We start from the raw sequence: 17,341 nt of genomic DNA on the forward strand, positions 1-17,341 counted from the left end.
CTATCCAGTTAGGAAATGGGGAAATAACCCCAAGGATGGATTCCTGGACTTTCTAGGACTGCCAGAAGATGGATTCAAGTCAAAATTTCATTTGCCACCTGACTCTCACTAAGCTGCCCATTGCCACCCCCCCACAAACTGGTGAACCACAGTGGCTTTCAAAGTCACTGGTGATTGGCTTTACCGCAGAGCACTGACCAGGAATTCCTGAAAGATTGGGTAGCTCTCTTTTCCCAGTACACAGCTATCCTGGTAAATGGCCACAGACCATTCTGGGGTAGGCTAAGAGGAAGAATTAAGTACACACATATGATGTTATTGCAGGGCTATTCCCCAAGGAGAGCTGCTGGCTCCCCTTTATTCATGAGGCCCTGGGTCTGCAAACTGGCTATTACGGTGACTCAAGCCAGGCCTCTAGTTACTAGTTTATGTAGAACAAATAGAACCTTAGAGACCTGTCCATCTCCTTTGTGTGGGAGAACCCATGGTCAGACCAAACCATTCTGATCACCACTCTGGCTCTGTTGCCTATTACAGTAACTTCTGGAAGTGAAGCACTCCTTCTTGGCCTCTGCCATCCAGGGCGCCAATCATCCCCAGGAAATCAGGAAGCCATTTCAAAGGAAGACTCTCCCTGCTTCATATCTGGGAATATCTGGGAATATCTTCATATCTGGGAATATCTGCTTCATAACATTCGAAAGCAGACGAATGTTTTTAATTAATTATTGTTACCTGGAAGTACCCAGCATTTCAGAGAAAGAGTGGCGTATTCTGCATTGTTCATATTTGCATTCCTCTATGTAGATCCAAGTCTCAGGGCTGACCCAAAGCACTTTGGATACACTGGAACTGCTATATACACTAGTAAAACACACTAAATACACCAAATACACTTTCCACTAGAGTGGAAAGTAGAGTAGTTCAGAGGTCCTTGTGGTTGCTAAATACATACAGAACAAAAGAGTTGCTTGAATATGTCTTGTTCTTTCTCACATCTGGGCATTCCACCAAGATTGTCCACCTGGCCAACTCTTCTCTTTTTCAAAGTCTCAGCCCAAACGGTTCCTTCTCTGCAGAAACTTCCTGATTCCCCAGGACCAACAGATGTTGGAGCTGCTCCTCTCGTGTATCCTGAACACCAATGGTAACCCAGTCTACATTGTCATTTGTAGTGGCTACTTTGAATATCTGTCTCTTCATTAGATTTTAAGCTTCTTGAGGGCAGGATTGTGCCATTATATCTTTCTATTCTCTGCACCAGCAGAAGTGTTCAGTAAAATATTTCTGAAGTGAGTGAATAAAAGAATGCTGCACACTAAGGAAGCTATTAAGATGAATTAGATATGAATTCTGCACTCAAAAAACTTACAGTCTGGGAAGAGAGAGAGTATGCACATAAAAACATATAAGGTAGTAAGGGCCAAGTACCGTAACAGGGATGAAAATAAAATTCCATGGGTATTCAAAGGAGGGAAGCAATTCCACCCAGATAGAGGGATCTCAGAGATGGTAAGAATATCTAGGATTTCACATTTTAGAGATTATGAGAGAGATAGGGAAAGTGGAAAAGGTTAGAATATTCTAGGTTAAAGGAAGAGCATGAGCTAAGTCCTATAGGCAGGAAGGCTTAGGGTGCACAGAAGGAAAAGAAAGATGTTCAGTTCAATTAAACTGGTACATGGATTGTATGTATTGTAGGTTTTATTTTCAGGGCCTTGAACAATACATGACGTTAAGCATACATTTCTAATTTTATGAAAATGTATGTTAATTTATAAATTAATCTATATGGTGGCTGAACACATCTGTCCTCTAAAGCCAAAATACAAAACCCTATTTAGCTCATAATAAAGCTGAACTATGAATTAATTCATCATTTTTAACTGTTTTAAAAATTAATTTTTATTTTAAAAATAAAATACGTGCATTCACTAGAATATTGGGAAAGTGCAAAACAAATTTTCAATTACACTGAACATTCTACTTTGCAGCCTCATGTTTTCACATACCATTTCATGAGCATTTCCCCAGGACATTAACTATTCTACAGCTTGCTTTTTAATGCACTGAATGCGTAGTGTTCCACTGTATGGATATATCAAACTGCACTTAACCAAATCTTTACCATTGGAAGATTATATCAGTCCCCCCCTTTTTTTGGTACATAATGATGTGTTGACCATTCTTATGTATAACTTTTGTACCTATCTGATTATTTTCTTATCGGAAATTTCTCTAAATGGAATTTCTTAGTCAAAGGATGAAAACTGTTTAAAAGATTTTCACACATACTGCCAAATTGCACTCCTGATTATATACTCTCTCTAGCTGTGAACGAGAGTGCTGGATTTGACTTTAACAATGCTGGGTATATTGATTTTTGAAAAATATTTGCCAATTTGATAGATGAGAAATTTTCTCACCTTATTCTAAATGGTACCTTATTTTAAAATTTGAATTTCTTTCATTAATAGGGAGGATAAACATATTTTCATAGGTGTATTGGTCATTTTTCCTCTCTTTTTTATGATTTGCTTTTTCACATTAGGCAACTTTTTTTGTGTGTTCTGTTCACTACTTGTATCCTTAGCACCCAGCCTGGAACAACTCTAAGTTTTTCAAGTTAAGAAAAACCAGTTGGCATTCTGATTCAATTTTTGTGCAATAAATAAATAAACCAGGGAGGCCGAATTTATATAATAATGAACATTTCCATCCAGAAATATATGTTCATTTAAATAAAATCCCTTATGTATCTCAGTTTTGTAATTGTCTTTAGGTAGAGTCCGAATAATTCTTTTTTACCTTTATTCTTAAACTTTTTTGTTGTTGATATTTGAATGGGATCCTTCTCCACTAGATTTTCTAAAGCGCTGATTGATACAAAAGCTGTTAATTTTGTGTGTGGAATTTGGAGTGCTGTGGTCACTATACTGAATTCCATTAGTTTTAATAACTCTCGGTAATTCTGTCAGATTTTGTTGAATAATAATATCATGCAAATAATGGCAATTTTATCTCATTTCCCAAAATTATATATCTTATTTGTTTTTCTTAGTACATTACATTGGCTTGAGCTCTCATGTCTTGTTTCTCACTTTAGTGACAGTTTCTTCAGTATTTTATCATTGAATATAAAATTTGCTATTTATTTGAAGAAGTTTTGTGTGTGTGCATGCGTGTGTGTGTGTGTGTGTGTGTGTGTAAAGAAAGTATTTTAATCCTAGTTTGCTAAGGTTTTTTTACTTTTTGTTTTAGTAATCAGGAAAGGATGTTGAATTTATCAACTGCCTTTTAAAATTTTATCAAATACATTTCCTAATATTGAACTGTGCTTCGTTCCTTGAATTCAGATAATCTAACATATAATTTAGCCTTGAAATACATTGTGATTTATATTTGCAGTAGATTTGTCTATTAAATACTATATATTATACTTACTCTAGGTTAATATTCATTTGCCCTTTGAGTACATCCTAAATTGAGACTGGAGAGGGAGAGCCAGCAGATACACCTGGGTAGAAAGGAGCTCAGATTTGAAATTTGCCATAGTTAATCCCACACATAATGAAACTGGGAACCGACCACACAGAATTTCAGTTTCTAGATTACTTACCCGTTTGGGTTTCTTTCCAGCTCATTTAAAAGTGTATGATCACAGTATTCAAAAACTAAATGCATTTTCCTTTTTCTCCTGAACACCTCAATGAGGTTCACAAGATTTGGGTGTTTTAATTGCTGCAAAGGAATTGAAATACAAAGTTTGGTGATGTGTTTCCTGTAATCGTTTCTCCCAGACCCCTTACAATTTTAAGAGCAAAAGGCCTTGCTCATCATTCTCTCTGCATCTCTTGCAGAGAATTTTACTACAGTTACTCACAAGAGAAACTACTCTTAGTAAGTATATCATAGAATCTTAAAGTTGGAAGAAATTTAAGAATTTCCCTAATATACCCCATAATAAAGGATAACTAAGCTGCTTGGATCTCTCTGGAGACAGCAAATAAAGTACAACTTAAAATCTAAGCACTAAAATAAAAAATCCTTTATGCATTTAGTGGAAATTCTAAACACACAAGTCATAAAATGACCTTAATATAGAATGGTAATGGAATTATTGACTAAAAGACTATAAAAAGCATGAATACCCATTTAGCTTACATATTGGCATAGATTTAATGTAAATGTCAGCTGGATTTAAACCCAGCCTGGATTTTAGTGTTGGCTCTCAGAAATACTAGATTTCAACCCTCAAATCTCATTAAACTCCATATTCTAGGAGTCCCTACAGTTAGTTTGTGTTTTAAATTTATTTATCATATTTTCAGCTCTGTTCTTTGAGTCTCTTGTTCTCTCTTATGCTTAGATGTTTAATCTGTTAAATTCAATTCCCAAACTGAAGCATTTCACAAGGCAGCCTCTGTTTAATGTCGTAAACCAAAGGAAAAACCCTGATTAAGTAAAATAATCTATCACTAAAGTAACTACATAATTTATCATCCAACCAGGGTAACAAATGTAAACCAGGACTGTCCCAGGCAAATCGGCACATGTGGCCACCCTGCCTATAGGTCAGGTGACTGTATAATTTCACATACGAACCAGTATGCTTTTTAAAGAAGATGTTAGCCAGACAAAAAGGGGTGCCAACCAGAGTGAACACTGGGACAAAAGCGATAAACCAGGACATCTGATCACTCCTACTTATAACTCATCTTCCTCTTGTTTTCCCAGTATAGTAGACAAATCTACTTTCCAAACCCTTGGTACCATTTACTCAGAAAGCTATATAAAGAGAGAGAATGCAGTATTTTGTATACAGTAGAAGCTCAATAAATATTTTGCAGGCCCAGTAGAGAGTCTTAAGTATGCAGCCTCATACAGTATCCTCTCCCTTATCTGTAAGCACAACTTGACCAAAAAAACAGAACAAAAAAAAATCACCCTGTGATTATGTGCCTGATTATATGGAAAAGGAATCCATTATACATTAACGATATGCCCAGAGCACCAAATCAGTTTGTTTTCTATGTGTTCCACTGCCTAAAAGAGCAGAAAGGCAAACAGTGGAGGAAACAGGTCACACAGGTAAGCCAGCTGCTTTGTACTGAGGCAAAAACTTTAGAATGGGGGTGAAATAATCTCTTCCAGGAGAGCCAGGGATTCACAGATGCTACAGCCGGATGTGAAGGCAAGGTTTAACCTTGTCAAGTCTCCTGTCTTTGGGTAGATGGGCAATTTATATCTTCTTTGCAAATCAAATTAACTTAGCCCAGAAAAACAGTGACTTGTCTAAGGTAAAACAGGTAATAAGGAGGGGAAAATCAAAGCGAATTTAAATAACAGGAGTATGTGAGGAAAGTAAGGTAGATTTATCACAGAAGGGATCTCCTCAGGGCACGCATGGGTGAAACACACCAAAGGCAGGAAAGATGTACCTTCTGAGAGCCATCACCGGAGACCAAAGTGAGTGGGAATCTGGCTATTTTTTACCTTCAAGTGCACCCTCAAATTGGGCACTTGTAACCCGGGAAGTGCTACCTGAGCATTAACTTTACTGGAAGACTTGGTGGGAGGGGGTGGATAAAAAGCATCTTCTATTAGAAAACAGCCCATTGCCAGGTTCAGACACACCTTGTAGCTTAGCTCTATGATGAGCTGGCTGTCTGACCAGTGCTCTCTTCTGGCTACAAGGAACAGGGGACTGTTCTTAAAATCATGATGGATGTGCTCGTGAAAACTCCGTGCATATCAAATTATATTTTAAACAAAACACTAAAACTTTTTAGTTGAGGAAAGCTGCTACAAATAATACTTGAAAAGAGCAGATAATGTAATAATTATCTCCCTTTAAAAACTGGATTTCTGGGGGTTTCCTAAAAGCAGATGATGCACGTCAAAAGTAAAGGCCAGGAAAAAAAAAAAAAAGTAAAGGTCAGGGACTTCCCTGGTGCAGTGGTTAAAAATCCGCCTGCCAATGCAGGGGACACGGGTTCGAGCCCTGGTCCGGGAAGATCCCACATGCAGTGGAGCAACTAAGCCCGTGCACCACAACTACTGAGCCTGCTCTCTAGAGCTCGTGAGCCACGACTACTGAGCCCGCGTGCTACAACTACTGAAGCCAGTGCAGCTAGAGCCTGAGCTCTGCAACAAGAGAAGCCACCGCAATGAGAAGCCCACGCACCGCAGCGAGGAGTAGCCCCCGCTCTCCGCAACCAGAGAAAGCTGCGTGCAGCAACGAAGACCCAATGCAGCCAAATATAAATAATAAATAAAAAAATTAATTCGTAAAAAGAAAAAAAGTAAAGGTCAGCTGTGGCTGTGTGTTCTTGAGGAGATCACAGTTTTGTTGTGCAAAGTGGGGTCCACAGACGAGCAGCATTTCTGCCATCGGGGAGTTTGTTAGAAACGCAGAATCTCAGGGCAACCCCAGACCTCGACTCAGAATCTGCATTTCAACAAGGTCCCCAGGGGATTCCGATTCACGTTTATGTTTGAGAAGCACTGCCCTCTGCCTCAGTTTCCTTCCCGATGAAATAAGCGTGCTGAATGAGAAGCATCTCTAAGATTTCTTATTGCTCTAAAATTGTACGATTTTTAGGATAGGAAAAAATTTACATTGAGAACTTGTGAATCTTACATATCAAATCCTATCAGAGTAAAAACAACTTAAAACAAAACCTTTGTGTAAAATGTGTATACGTAGCTGGGGGTGATATTCAATATGTCTAGGAACCAGTGGCGCGCAGGCAGGGACCAATCCATACGGATGCCTACAGGGGCCCTGGCACGGCCCTATGGGCCCCTCTGCGCCACAGGATGCTCTTTTAGTTGCTGGTTTATGGGGAGAAGGACTTGGGCAGGGGTCGGGGCTGGGGTTGTGGTGGGGAGGGCCAGGGCTGAAGGGGAGGGTAAACACCGGGATGAGGGGACTTAGGACAGTGAATATTTACCAACCAGAACAGGACTTCAATTTTAACAGTCTATAGCTGTGCTCATAATATCACTTAAACATCAGAGCGGCCAAAGTCCAAAGTGATGATCAATTTATATATTGCTGATACAAAGAAACTGAAGTCCAATGGGGAAAAAAAAATCACTTTAAAATTCTTTGTAATTTTGGCATACCCATTTCACCCAGTACCGTGATATTACAGATGTACAGAGGAAGTTAACCTACCTTCAACATGCGTATTTCTCTTAGAGCTATTTTCTTAACCACAGGATCATCTTCGGATTCCACAAATTTTTTAATAGCTACCACTTGTCCAGAGGTTTTGTTTCTGCATTTGAATACAACCCCATAAGACCCCTCTCCAATCTTAGCTAATTTTTCATACTTTTCCATTTGAGTTGAGGTGACTTAAATTACTGTATTGATTGACTTGCAGTACAGTGTTGCACCTGGAAAATAAAATGACTCAGTTTAACCACGTTACCAAGGACAGCGCTCTCACAGTTTACTACGTAAAACTAATTTGCCCAGGATGCCAAAGGTTTACTTAATTTTAAATACACTTAAAAATATCTGGACATCTATACTTGTGCTTCTCTTCATAATCGAATGACACTTTTGTCTTTTTTTTTTTTTTTTTTTTTAATGGCAAAGTCTGACCCAAAGTTTTAGTTTGTAATTTCAGCATGTATCTCATGCAGTTTGGGGAGCATCAAACTAAAACTACAATTGCCAGAAACCTTTGTTACAGTTGAATGCACATTAACTAAAATGTGTACATTTTTAGTGTTCATGATAAATGCAGATATGACCTTATTACACTTTTGGCATTCTTTAAGAAAGCACATTAAGCTTTAATATAGAAATATTTAGGGGCTTCCCTGGCGGCTCAGTGGTTGAGAATCTGCCTGCCAATGCAGGGGACACGGGTTCGAGCCCTGGTCTGGGAAGATCCCACATGCCGCGGAGCGACTAGGCCCGTGAGCCACAGCTACTGAGCCTGCGCGTCTGGAGCCTGTGCTCCGCAACAAGAGAAATTTATAAAAAAAAAAAAAGGGGGTACATTTGGTGCGTATTCCTTAAGTTCTGGTACCCACTCCTCTTTCACATTTTGAAATGAGGCTGGATTTACCACAGAGAAGCAAGCCTATAAGGACGACATCAGTCATTGGATAAGATAAGGCCTCAGCCCATCATAGTCTTCCTGTCCGGCTGTGTCATGGAGTCCCAGGAGGTACTGCTTGCCCCCTACGGTGTCGCCGACTGCGCAGTGGTCGAAGACGGTGGGCACGCACTCCTCCAGGAAGGCGTCCTTGGCAGAGCTCATGAATAGGCACGTCTTGCCCACCGCCCCGTCGCCGACCACCACGCACTTGAGCGTCAGCGCGCCGGGCCCGTGAGCCGTGCTGCGGCCGGCCGGCCTCCGGGCATGGTCCCCCCGGAGCCCCCGCCCCGGCCCCGGGCTCAGCCCCAGCCCGCCTGGGGGGTCCGGCGCCGCAGCCGCTCAGCGCAGCAGGACCGACCCCCCGGCCCCATGCAGCGGCTCCCCCCGCCCGAGGGGAGGGGGCGGCGGGCCCGGGGCGCTGCCGCCGGCTCGGTCGCTGCCCGGATCCCCGCCCGGGCCCCGGTCGCCGCGCCCGCCCGCTGCCCCCGCCGCTCGGCGCCCGCGCCCTCTCCCCGGCCCGGCCTCCCCAGGAGGATCCGCTGGATCATAAGCGACTCTTTTGTCTTTTACTACAGATTCATAGGGGGAGGGAAAAGCACGACTGTTGCCTCCATTTTTTGAAGGCTTGTGGGGAAAAAAATATATATCTGGACATTATTTCGTTCATTTAGTTCAGTCCTACGCCGTCATTCCAGCTACTGCAAAGATTCCACATATGTTTCTTACAATGGGTCTGTGTGTACTTCGGCTGAACTAAAAGAATTTATGGACAGGAACCTTATCCAATCTATTGTTGCCATTATTTTCAAGAAAATGATTAAAAAATGATGCTGTAAAACCCAGCTGAAGGAACACTGCCTACTCTGGTGTACGGTGTTTATCTTTTCCCTTCTAACCCAGGTCAATACTGCAGAGACTAGGAAGAGTAGCGAACAGGACATGGTACCAAGTGCTCTCCTGCCACCTGGTGGAGAGAAGAAAGAGGGCTGTTGAACAAAGCAGCCATTAAAAACAAAAACAAAATCTTTTTGGAGCATCATTTATTGCCCTTAGCGTTTATATGTATGAAGGAACGGATCCTTAAATTCTTAGATCCTAAAGAAAATACTAATAAAGCACAAAACTGAGGGCAGCTTTCTCTAATTCATCATGGATGTTTTCATATATATCCATAGTGACTTCTATGGAAATAACTAGGTTTGAGTTTTCTGTCTTGCACCGTGCATTCATAAGTTTTGTGGTAACTGGTTTACATGCTAAATAACAAATAAGGCCAACATAATTAAATATATCCATCGAGCAATTAAAAATACACAAATTCTAAATAGTCTCAAAAAATCCCACCTCAGAATCTTGTTGATATAATCTAATACTAATAATAATAGGTAGCAATTAAATAACATTGTTCTATGCAAATTACAAATAATCTGCACAAATATTTTATGAAGTAGGTGTTATTTTTATTCGATTATACAGATGAGAAAACAGGCACAGTGAAGCTAGCGTGGAATGAGAACCCAGGCAGTCGGGTTCCAGAGATCACAATTTGAATCACTACACTATACTGCCTTTCAGTGAATTCAAAGGAATGCACAATTTGAAGACCACTTTATCCAGGTATTAGGAGTAATGAAATGTCAAGTGAAAGAGCTGACCACTTGAAAAAATGCTCATGTTTCAAATGAGTACACTTTTTTTTTTTTACTTCACTATTATTCAGTGTTTTCCACCTACAGATTATCTCAGTGGAGAAAGAAACCATCTACTCTCGCTTGCAACCATAAAAACAGACAACTGGGAAGATAAAGGACTACTTACTGCACTATTTTACAAATGCTATTTCTTTGTTGTTGTTGTACATTCTATTTTCTCTTATAAAAGGAAGAAAACTTAAGCATACACACTCAAGTAACACATGGAAAATCCATCACAGATTATATTCTGAAAACTATTAATTACACTGTAGTTTAAAATAGGTATTATTATCTTAAAGGTATTTAGATATAAGCATGCATACATTTGTCTTTCTGTAGCCTAGTAATAGGTGACTGGGAAGAGGACAGAAGAAACTAGGCATTTGCCTTAGAAAGTTATTGGTATAAACTTTGTAGATTTATGAATTTAACCTACTTGATAGGTACCATGGTTACTGAGGGAAATTTTGAATATGCCAAAAACTTAATTATGAAGTTTTAGTCTTCGTGTTATTTTCTTTCCTCAAGTAGGTGATCTGATCTACTGATCTATGATTTTCCTTTTCTTTCAACAGTTTCAGTAATGACTGATTGCTCAGGCTAATATTTAGATCTCTGTCACATCAACCATACTCTTGAATACAATAAAATAGAGCACCAGAAAATAGTACTTTATCTGGTAACATCTCAATATTATCTGTTTTCTAAAGCCCTTATATGTTCATGGAAGATGAAACTAAATACACAGGCAGGAGTTAGAACAAGGCAGGAATTCCACAAAGGAACTTATGGCTTTAATTCCAGTTTACTAGGATGCCACCAGCGTTTATAGAAGCGGTAATTCCTGATTTCTTAAAAGAGGTCCAGACCAAATATCTCACTGTTTGATGAACATCTCTACATGAATGGACAGAACCACCTCAAAATCAGTACATTCTAAACCAAATGCCTTCTTTCTTATCCTCTGCCTTTACCCAAAGTTCACAAACCTGCTCCGCATTACACCTAAATGGCCTGTCAAGATACGTAAGGTGAAAACTTTGAGGCAGCCAAGGGTAGCGACAGCTGCTTAAATCGAATCTCTCTTCATGTACCTTTCACAAAGCTACAGAAGTCAACCAGAACAATAAAACCACATAAACCCAATGCCTTCAACATTACAAGAAGACAGAGGAATCTAAAACTTAAATAGAAAAGTAAACCCCCAATTCTGGAAGAGATATCTCTTGAGCTGCCATTATAAGCCCTTGCAGAGAGCAAAGATAGGAGTGGGATGGGATCTGGAAAAACTATAAAGAAGAGAGAAGAGGACTTCCCTGGTGGCACAGTGGTTAAGAATCCGCCTGCCAATGCAGGAGACATGGGTTCAAGCCCTGGTCTGGGAAGATCCCACATGCCACAGAGCAACTAAGCCCGTGTGCCACAGCTACTGCGCCTGCGCTCGAGAGCCCGCAAGCCGTAACTACTGAGCCCACATGCCACAATTACTGAAGCCCGCGTGCCTAGAGCCCGTGCTCTGCAAAAAGAGAAGCCACCACAATGAGAAGCCCGCGCACCGCAACAAAGAGTAGCCCCCGCTCAGCGCAACCGGAGAGAGCCCGTGCGCAGCAACGAAGACCCAATGCAGCCAAAAATAAAAATAAAATAAATTTAAAAAAAAAAGAAGAGAGAAGAGAAAAAGAAGGGCCTATGATAGACTTAGAATCACTCCTCAGAAGAGAAAAATACATTACAAGTGCAAAAGTACTGAGAGTGTCCTGGTGGATCTGAGCATTCACTATAAGGACGTGACTTAAAAGTACAGGGTGGGCTTCCCTGGTGGCACAGTGGTTGAGAATCTGCCTGCCAATGCAGGGGACACGGGTTCGAGCCCTGGTCTGGGAAGATCCCACATGCCACGGAGCAACTGGGCCCGTGAGCCACAATTACTGAGCCTGCGCGTCTGGAGCCTGTGTTCTGCAACAAGAGGCCGCGACAGTGAGAGGTCCACGCACCGCGATGAAGAGTGGCCCCCGCTTGCCACAACTAGAGAAAGCCCTCGCACAGAAACGAAGACCCAACACACCCAAAAATAAATAAATAAATTAATTAATTAAAAAAAAAAAAAAGAAAAAAAAAAGTACAGGGTATCCAGGAGGCATCAGTCAGGGTGCACTACTCCTGGGGAAGAGAAGAGTAAGTGGGAAGGGTGAGGCATAAGGGAGAGGCTTATCCAGTCTCTGTTGGAGACTAGAGAAGTGAAGGGAAAAAGAAACAAGAGGATAAATTCACAATCCTGCAAGACAAAAGAGAATCCCCAAACTGAAGGAAATGCAAATCTTCTTCTCACCACTAAGAAAAAAAAAAGCACTATCCATTAAAGAAAGTGCACTTCGGTACAGTGACAGAGTAGTTTCCCTTGAACTAGGATGGCTGTCAATTACTGCAAGCCAAAACCTGCCCAAGAAATAAAATAGAGGAAAGCAATCTCCATACAAAGCTATTATTAGAAGAGAATAGAAATGAGAATTAAATATCTCTGCTGACAAAAATCATTCCAGGGAGTTCCCTGGAATAGTGATTGATAAGGGAGTAAAAAAATAGGTTGAGGGATTTCCTTGGCAGTCCAGTGGTTAGGATTGCAGAGCTTTCACTGCTGTAGCCCTGGTGCAATCCCTGGTCAGGGAACTGAGATCTCGCAAGCTGCACAGCATGGCCAAAAAAAATCATTCCAAAAAAACCTAACCATGAAGCGTAAGAAAACTAATACAATATCTCATTTAAATATCCTCCAACAATCATTTGGAGATAGGAAGAGCCACTTTAAATTGGAAACTCAGGTACTTCCCTGGTGGTCCAGTGGTTAAGATGCCGCGCTGCCAACGCACAGAGCATGGGTTCGACCCCTGGTTGGGGACCTAAGATCCCACATGCTGCGCGGCATGGCCAAAATACATAAAATAAAGTTAAATTTAAAAATGAACTGGAAACTCAAATAATAAGACCAAAGGTTGATGAAAAAATAAAATGATAGTTGATTGAACTCAGGAAAGAAATACAAGAGAAAGGAAAATAATCTCAGAAATAGAGACTAAATAACAAGATGCCAACAGGAGAATAGAAATAAAAATTTAAAGTACAGGTTTCTGGTAACTGAAAAAAAAAAAAAAGAAATAAAAATTTAATAAGAGGAATTAAAGAAAGGCAGAATAGCAGTTAAGAGAATAAAAATGAGGGGGAAAGAAGGAAGAGAGTTTAGAGAGAAAGTGGTTGAAATGGAAGACACGCAAAAAAAACACAACAAAGGTATAACTAGAGCTCCTTAAAAAAGAAAACAAAACAATGGAACAGAACCAATGTTTGAAACTATAAACCAAGAAAAATTTCTGGAAATAAGATCTGAATGAATACATTGAAAGGCCTATCAGGTAGTTGGCTAAACTGACCCAGAACAACCAACTCAGAGATATGTTTGAATAAAACTATTAAGATAAAGAAAATATTCTCATAGCCTCCAGACATAAAGACTAAATAACTTCAGTGTAAGAGAATTAGAGTGACATCAAACTTATCAAGAGCAACATACAATGCAAAGTGAAAATGCAGCAGCATCTTGAAGAAATTCAAGGGAATAAAGTGAAAACCAAGGATTTTAACTCAGCCAACCTGTCGTTCAAGTACCAAGGTTATAGATAAGGAGTTTAAAACATGCAAGAATTCCAGGAATATTATATTCATGAGCCCTTCTTAAAAAATCTATGAGGATAACTTTCACCCAACCAAGATGTGATTGGGAAAACTTCAGCAAAAGGATTTATAGTGAACATTTAATGTATTCAATTAAAGACTAAAACAAAGGTAGGTACATAAGTGGAAGAATAATACATAAGGAAAACAACTTATAGATGTTATAAGTTTTGATAATGTAGGAAATGCAACTAAAACTATGTTAAAAGAATGGAGAAACAGGAAAACAGAATAAGTTCACTGATAACTGAATAAGTGGGAATAAAAAAATACCATTAAAAAAAAAAGACAAACCAGAGAATAAAAGGTTAAATAAGAAAACAAGGACTAAGAGCATTTTAAAAAAAGTATTAGTCTAGGGAATTCCCTGGGGTCCGGTGGTTAGGACTTAGCGCTTTCACTGCTATGGCCTGGGTCTAATCCCTGGTTGGGGAACTAAGATCCTATAAGCCGCATGGCACAGCCAAAAAAAAAAAAAAAAAGTATTAGTCTAAAGGTAACTACTTAAACAAAAATACAAACTTTCCTAAATACTAAAAGAAATTTAAAAAATAATCCAACATAACACATAAAGAAACAGGAAATTTAACATTCTGTACATAATAGTTATAACATAAAACAATACAGCAGAATAGGGACCACAATAAGTTGTATCAATAAATATGAATGGGCTTCAGTCATTTATTAAATGAGAAAGATTTTCAATTTGGCTCACAAAGCAAGGTGTATGCAAGAGACACACCTAAAATAAAGTGATTCAGAAAGGTTAAAATAAAAAGACAGGCAAAGGTATACAGGACAAATGGAAACAATAAGAAAGGAGTTTGTGATCCTGGTGTCAAAGTAAAATTAAAGCTAAGAAAGTATTAAATATGACAAAAGGGGGCAGTTTTTAATGCTAAGAGCAAAAATTCACAATGTAGATATAATAGCCCCCAATAACACAGCAATTACTGTTATAAAGCAGAAACTGTAGGACATGCAAGGAAATGTATAGAAACAAATTAATAATGAGAGACTTAAACACATCACTCAGTAAAAGACAAGGCAAGTGAACAAAAATATTTAACTATGTAGAAGACCTAAACAATGTAACCAGTAAAGTAAATCTTTAGGAGAAATATACATTGAATTCTACACTCTGATAATCTGGAATATACCTTCTTCTCAAGCACACATGGAATAGCCACAAAAACTGATTATATATTAGGTCACAAAGGCAGCATCAGGAAGTTTCAAAAAGTAGAAATAACATTCTGATCATAAAATATCAAACTAGGAATTGGAACAAAATTTAAAAACATAAATAAAAAAAGATCTTCTACCTAGAAACTAAAAAGCCCTCTATTAAACACTTCTTGGGTAAAGAGGGAAACACAAACTAAACTAATAAAATTTTAAAAAATGATAAAGAAAATACAACATATAAAAATCAATGAGACACATTTAAAGTAGTGGTTCTCAACTAGTGGTTTTGGCCCCCAGGGGAATTTTTCAGCATCTGGAGACATTCTGATTGTTATGAATATGCAGAGGCTAGGAATGCTGCTAAACATTCCTCAAGGCACAGGACAGACCCCCATGATACAGAATTATCTGATCCAAAATGTCAATAATGACATGGCTGAGGTACCCTGACATAAAGCAGTAAGGAGAAGAAAAGCCAGAGATCAAAACGAACATATAGAATAAAAGATAAAAGACTAAAAATTAACAAATTAAGTTCAAAATTTAAAAATATAGAAAAGGAACTATACAAAATAAACCAAACTAAAGCACAAGAAAGGAAACAATAAATTGAAACAGAAATTAATAAAGCAGAGAATACAAAAAATAGTAGATCTAATTAATAAACCCAAATCCTGCTTCCTTGAAAAATTTTAAATAGACAAATCATTAACTAATTTAATGAAGGAAAAAAGGAGAAACAACAACAATATGCAAAATAAGAAATGACAAGAGGGAATAACCATCAAAACAGAAGAACTTTAAAAAAATCGTGAGACTATTTTGCAGGCATCTATGCAAATGAATTTGAAAACTTGGATGAAATGGATAATTTCCTAGAAAAATAGAGGTTACCAAAATTTGCCCAATTAGGGATTGAGAATTTAGACTGGTTTCAGTATAGGAAATAAAGTTACTTAAAAAAAAAAAAATCCCACAAAAAAGCACAAGGGGTCAGACTTTGACTATGGTGGGGTAAAGAGATTGGCAAATCTTCTTCCTAAAACACATGTATAAGACCAAGCAAAACTCTCCAAAAAACAAAAACAAAAATAAAAACAACAATTTTAAGGATCTGGAAATCGAGCAAAAGCAATAAGCAAATGGAGAAGTATTTATTTATGATAAGCTGCTACAACCCCACTTAAGAACAGTGGGAGTCAGTGGCTTCTTGCCTGAGGCTGCTGCCATCCATCATCGACCCCTGTACCTTGGCTCAGTGAGTGTAGTAGTATTACCAGTGTGGACTGGCCATGAGCCAGCAGCCTCCCTCCTGAGGGGATGTGTTTGATATGGCTCAGATGCTGAAAACCTGTGACAACAATGTCAGTGAAATGCTTAAAAATTCAGTATGAAACAAATGGGAAAGAAACCAGTTTTTCAAGCCTGAAAATGTGGTTCTAGTTGGGGTGAGGTGTAGAATAGCCAGAAATTTATGGGAAGATCCTAAAAATGAAAGAACCATAGAAGGGCTAGATTAACTTTCCACACATCTCTGGCTAACTGGGAAAATATGGGCATACATAGGGAAGACCTGAGAAAGCTTTGAGAAAAGTTAAAGCTGGGCAGGTTTGAGGATGACTGAATTCTGAGTGCACTCTCCAACCCCCAGGCTGATCCACTAGAAGAGATGAAAGACTTATGGCTGGAGGTGTTTGAGTACCACCACTGCCAAAATTATTGGTGACCACTAAGCTATGCAGACAGTGGTGACTTCTAGAAAGCCAGGCTAAAAAAATTAAAAACTGAACAGAAACATTAGCAGCCATACACTTGGGAGGAGATAGATTCTGGAATACAGGCAGTTTGCAAAAACAAAAATCAACCCATTTAAAAAAAAAAAATCCTCAGGGGAGAAAAATCAGAATCCAGAATTTCTGGATAATATTTATCCAAAATGTCTAGTTTTCAATAAAAAAAAATTATGAGACATGCTAAGAAAAAGGAAAGTGTGACCGATACTCAGAGAAAAGGTCAATAAAAATGAATTCTGAGGGGATCCAGGTGTTGGATTTTGCTGACAAAGACTTCAAAAGTAGCTATTATAAATATGATCAAATAATTTACCCAAATTATAATTTAAATAATTAAAGGAAAATATGACAACAATGACTCAATAAATAGGGAATCTCAACAGAAGAATGAAAAGTATAAAAAAGAACCAAATGGAAATTTTAGAGTCAAAAAATACAATGGAAATTAAAAAATTCAATAGATGGATTCAACAGCAGATTTGAGATGGCAGAAGACAGAATCAGTAAATCTGAAAATAGATTAACAGAAAATGACCAATATGAAAGAGAGATAAAAGACTGAAGATGAGCAGAGCCTCAGAGACCTGTGGGACAAAACTCATTAGTAATGAGGGACTTCCCTGGTGGCACAATGGTTAAGAATCCGCCTGCCAATGCAGGAGACATGGGTTCGAGCCCTGGTCCGGGAAGATCCTACATGCCGTGGAGCAGCTAAGCCTGTGCGCCTGAGCTGGGCTCTAGAGCCCGTGAGTCACAACTACTGAAGCCCGCACGCCTAGAGCCCGTGCTCCGCAACAAGAGAAGCCACCACAATGAG

At 39.0% G+C, this 17,341-nt stretch overlaps 1 protein-coding gene and 1 pseudogene across 1 annotated transcript in view; both read right to left on the reverse strand.

The window, feature by feature from the left end:
* The window catches only part of CDKL4 (cyclin dependent kinase like 4), a 28,059-nt gene extending 20,708 nt beyond the window's left edge, over window positions 1-7,351 (reverse strand). The window contains exons 1-2 of the mRNA XM_061211251.1: window positions 7,184-7,351; window positions 3,620-3,741 (exon numbers count right to left, since the gene is read on the reverse strand). Coding sequence (XP_061067234.1) covers window positions 3,620-3,741; window positions 7,184-7,351 — 290 coding nt within the window. The remainder of the gene's footprint in view (window positions 1-3,619; window positions 3,742-7,183) is intronic.
* Window positions 7,352-7,748: 397 nt separating this feature from the next.
* Window positions 7,749-8,671, reverse strand: LOC133104963 (rho-related GTP-binding protein RhoQ-like; annotated as a pseudogene).
* Between the last annotated feature and the right edge of the window lie 8,670 nt (window positions 8,672-17,341).

The sequence above is a fragment of the Eubalaena glacialis genome, chromosome 14 (assembly GCF_028564815.1).
Source record: "Eubalaena glacialis isolate mEubGla1 chromosome 14, mEubGla1.1.hap2.+ XY, whole genome shotgun sequence".
NCBI lineage: Eukaryota > Metazoa > Chordata > Mammalia > Artiodactyla > Balaenidae > Eubalaena > Eubalaena glacialis.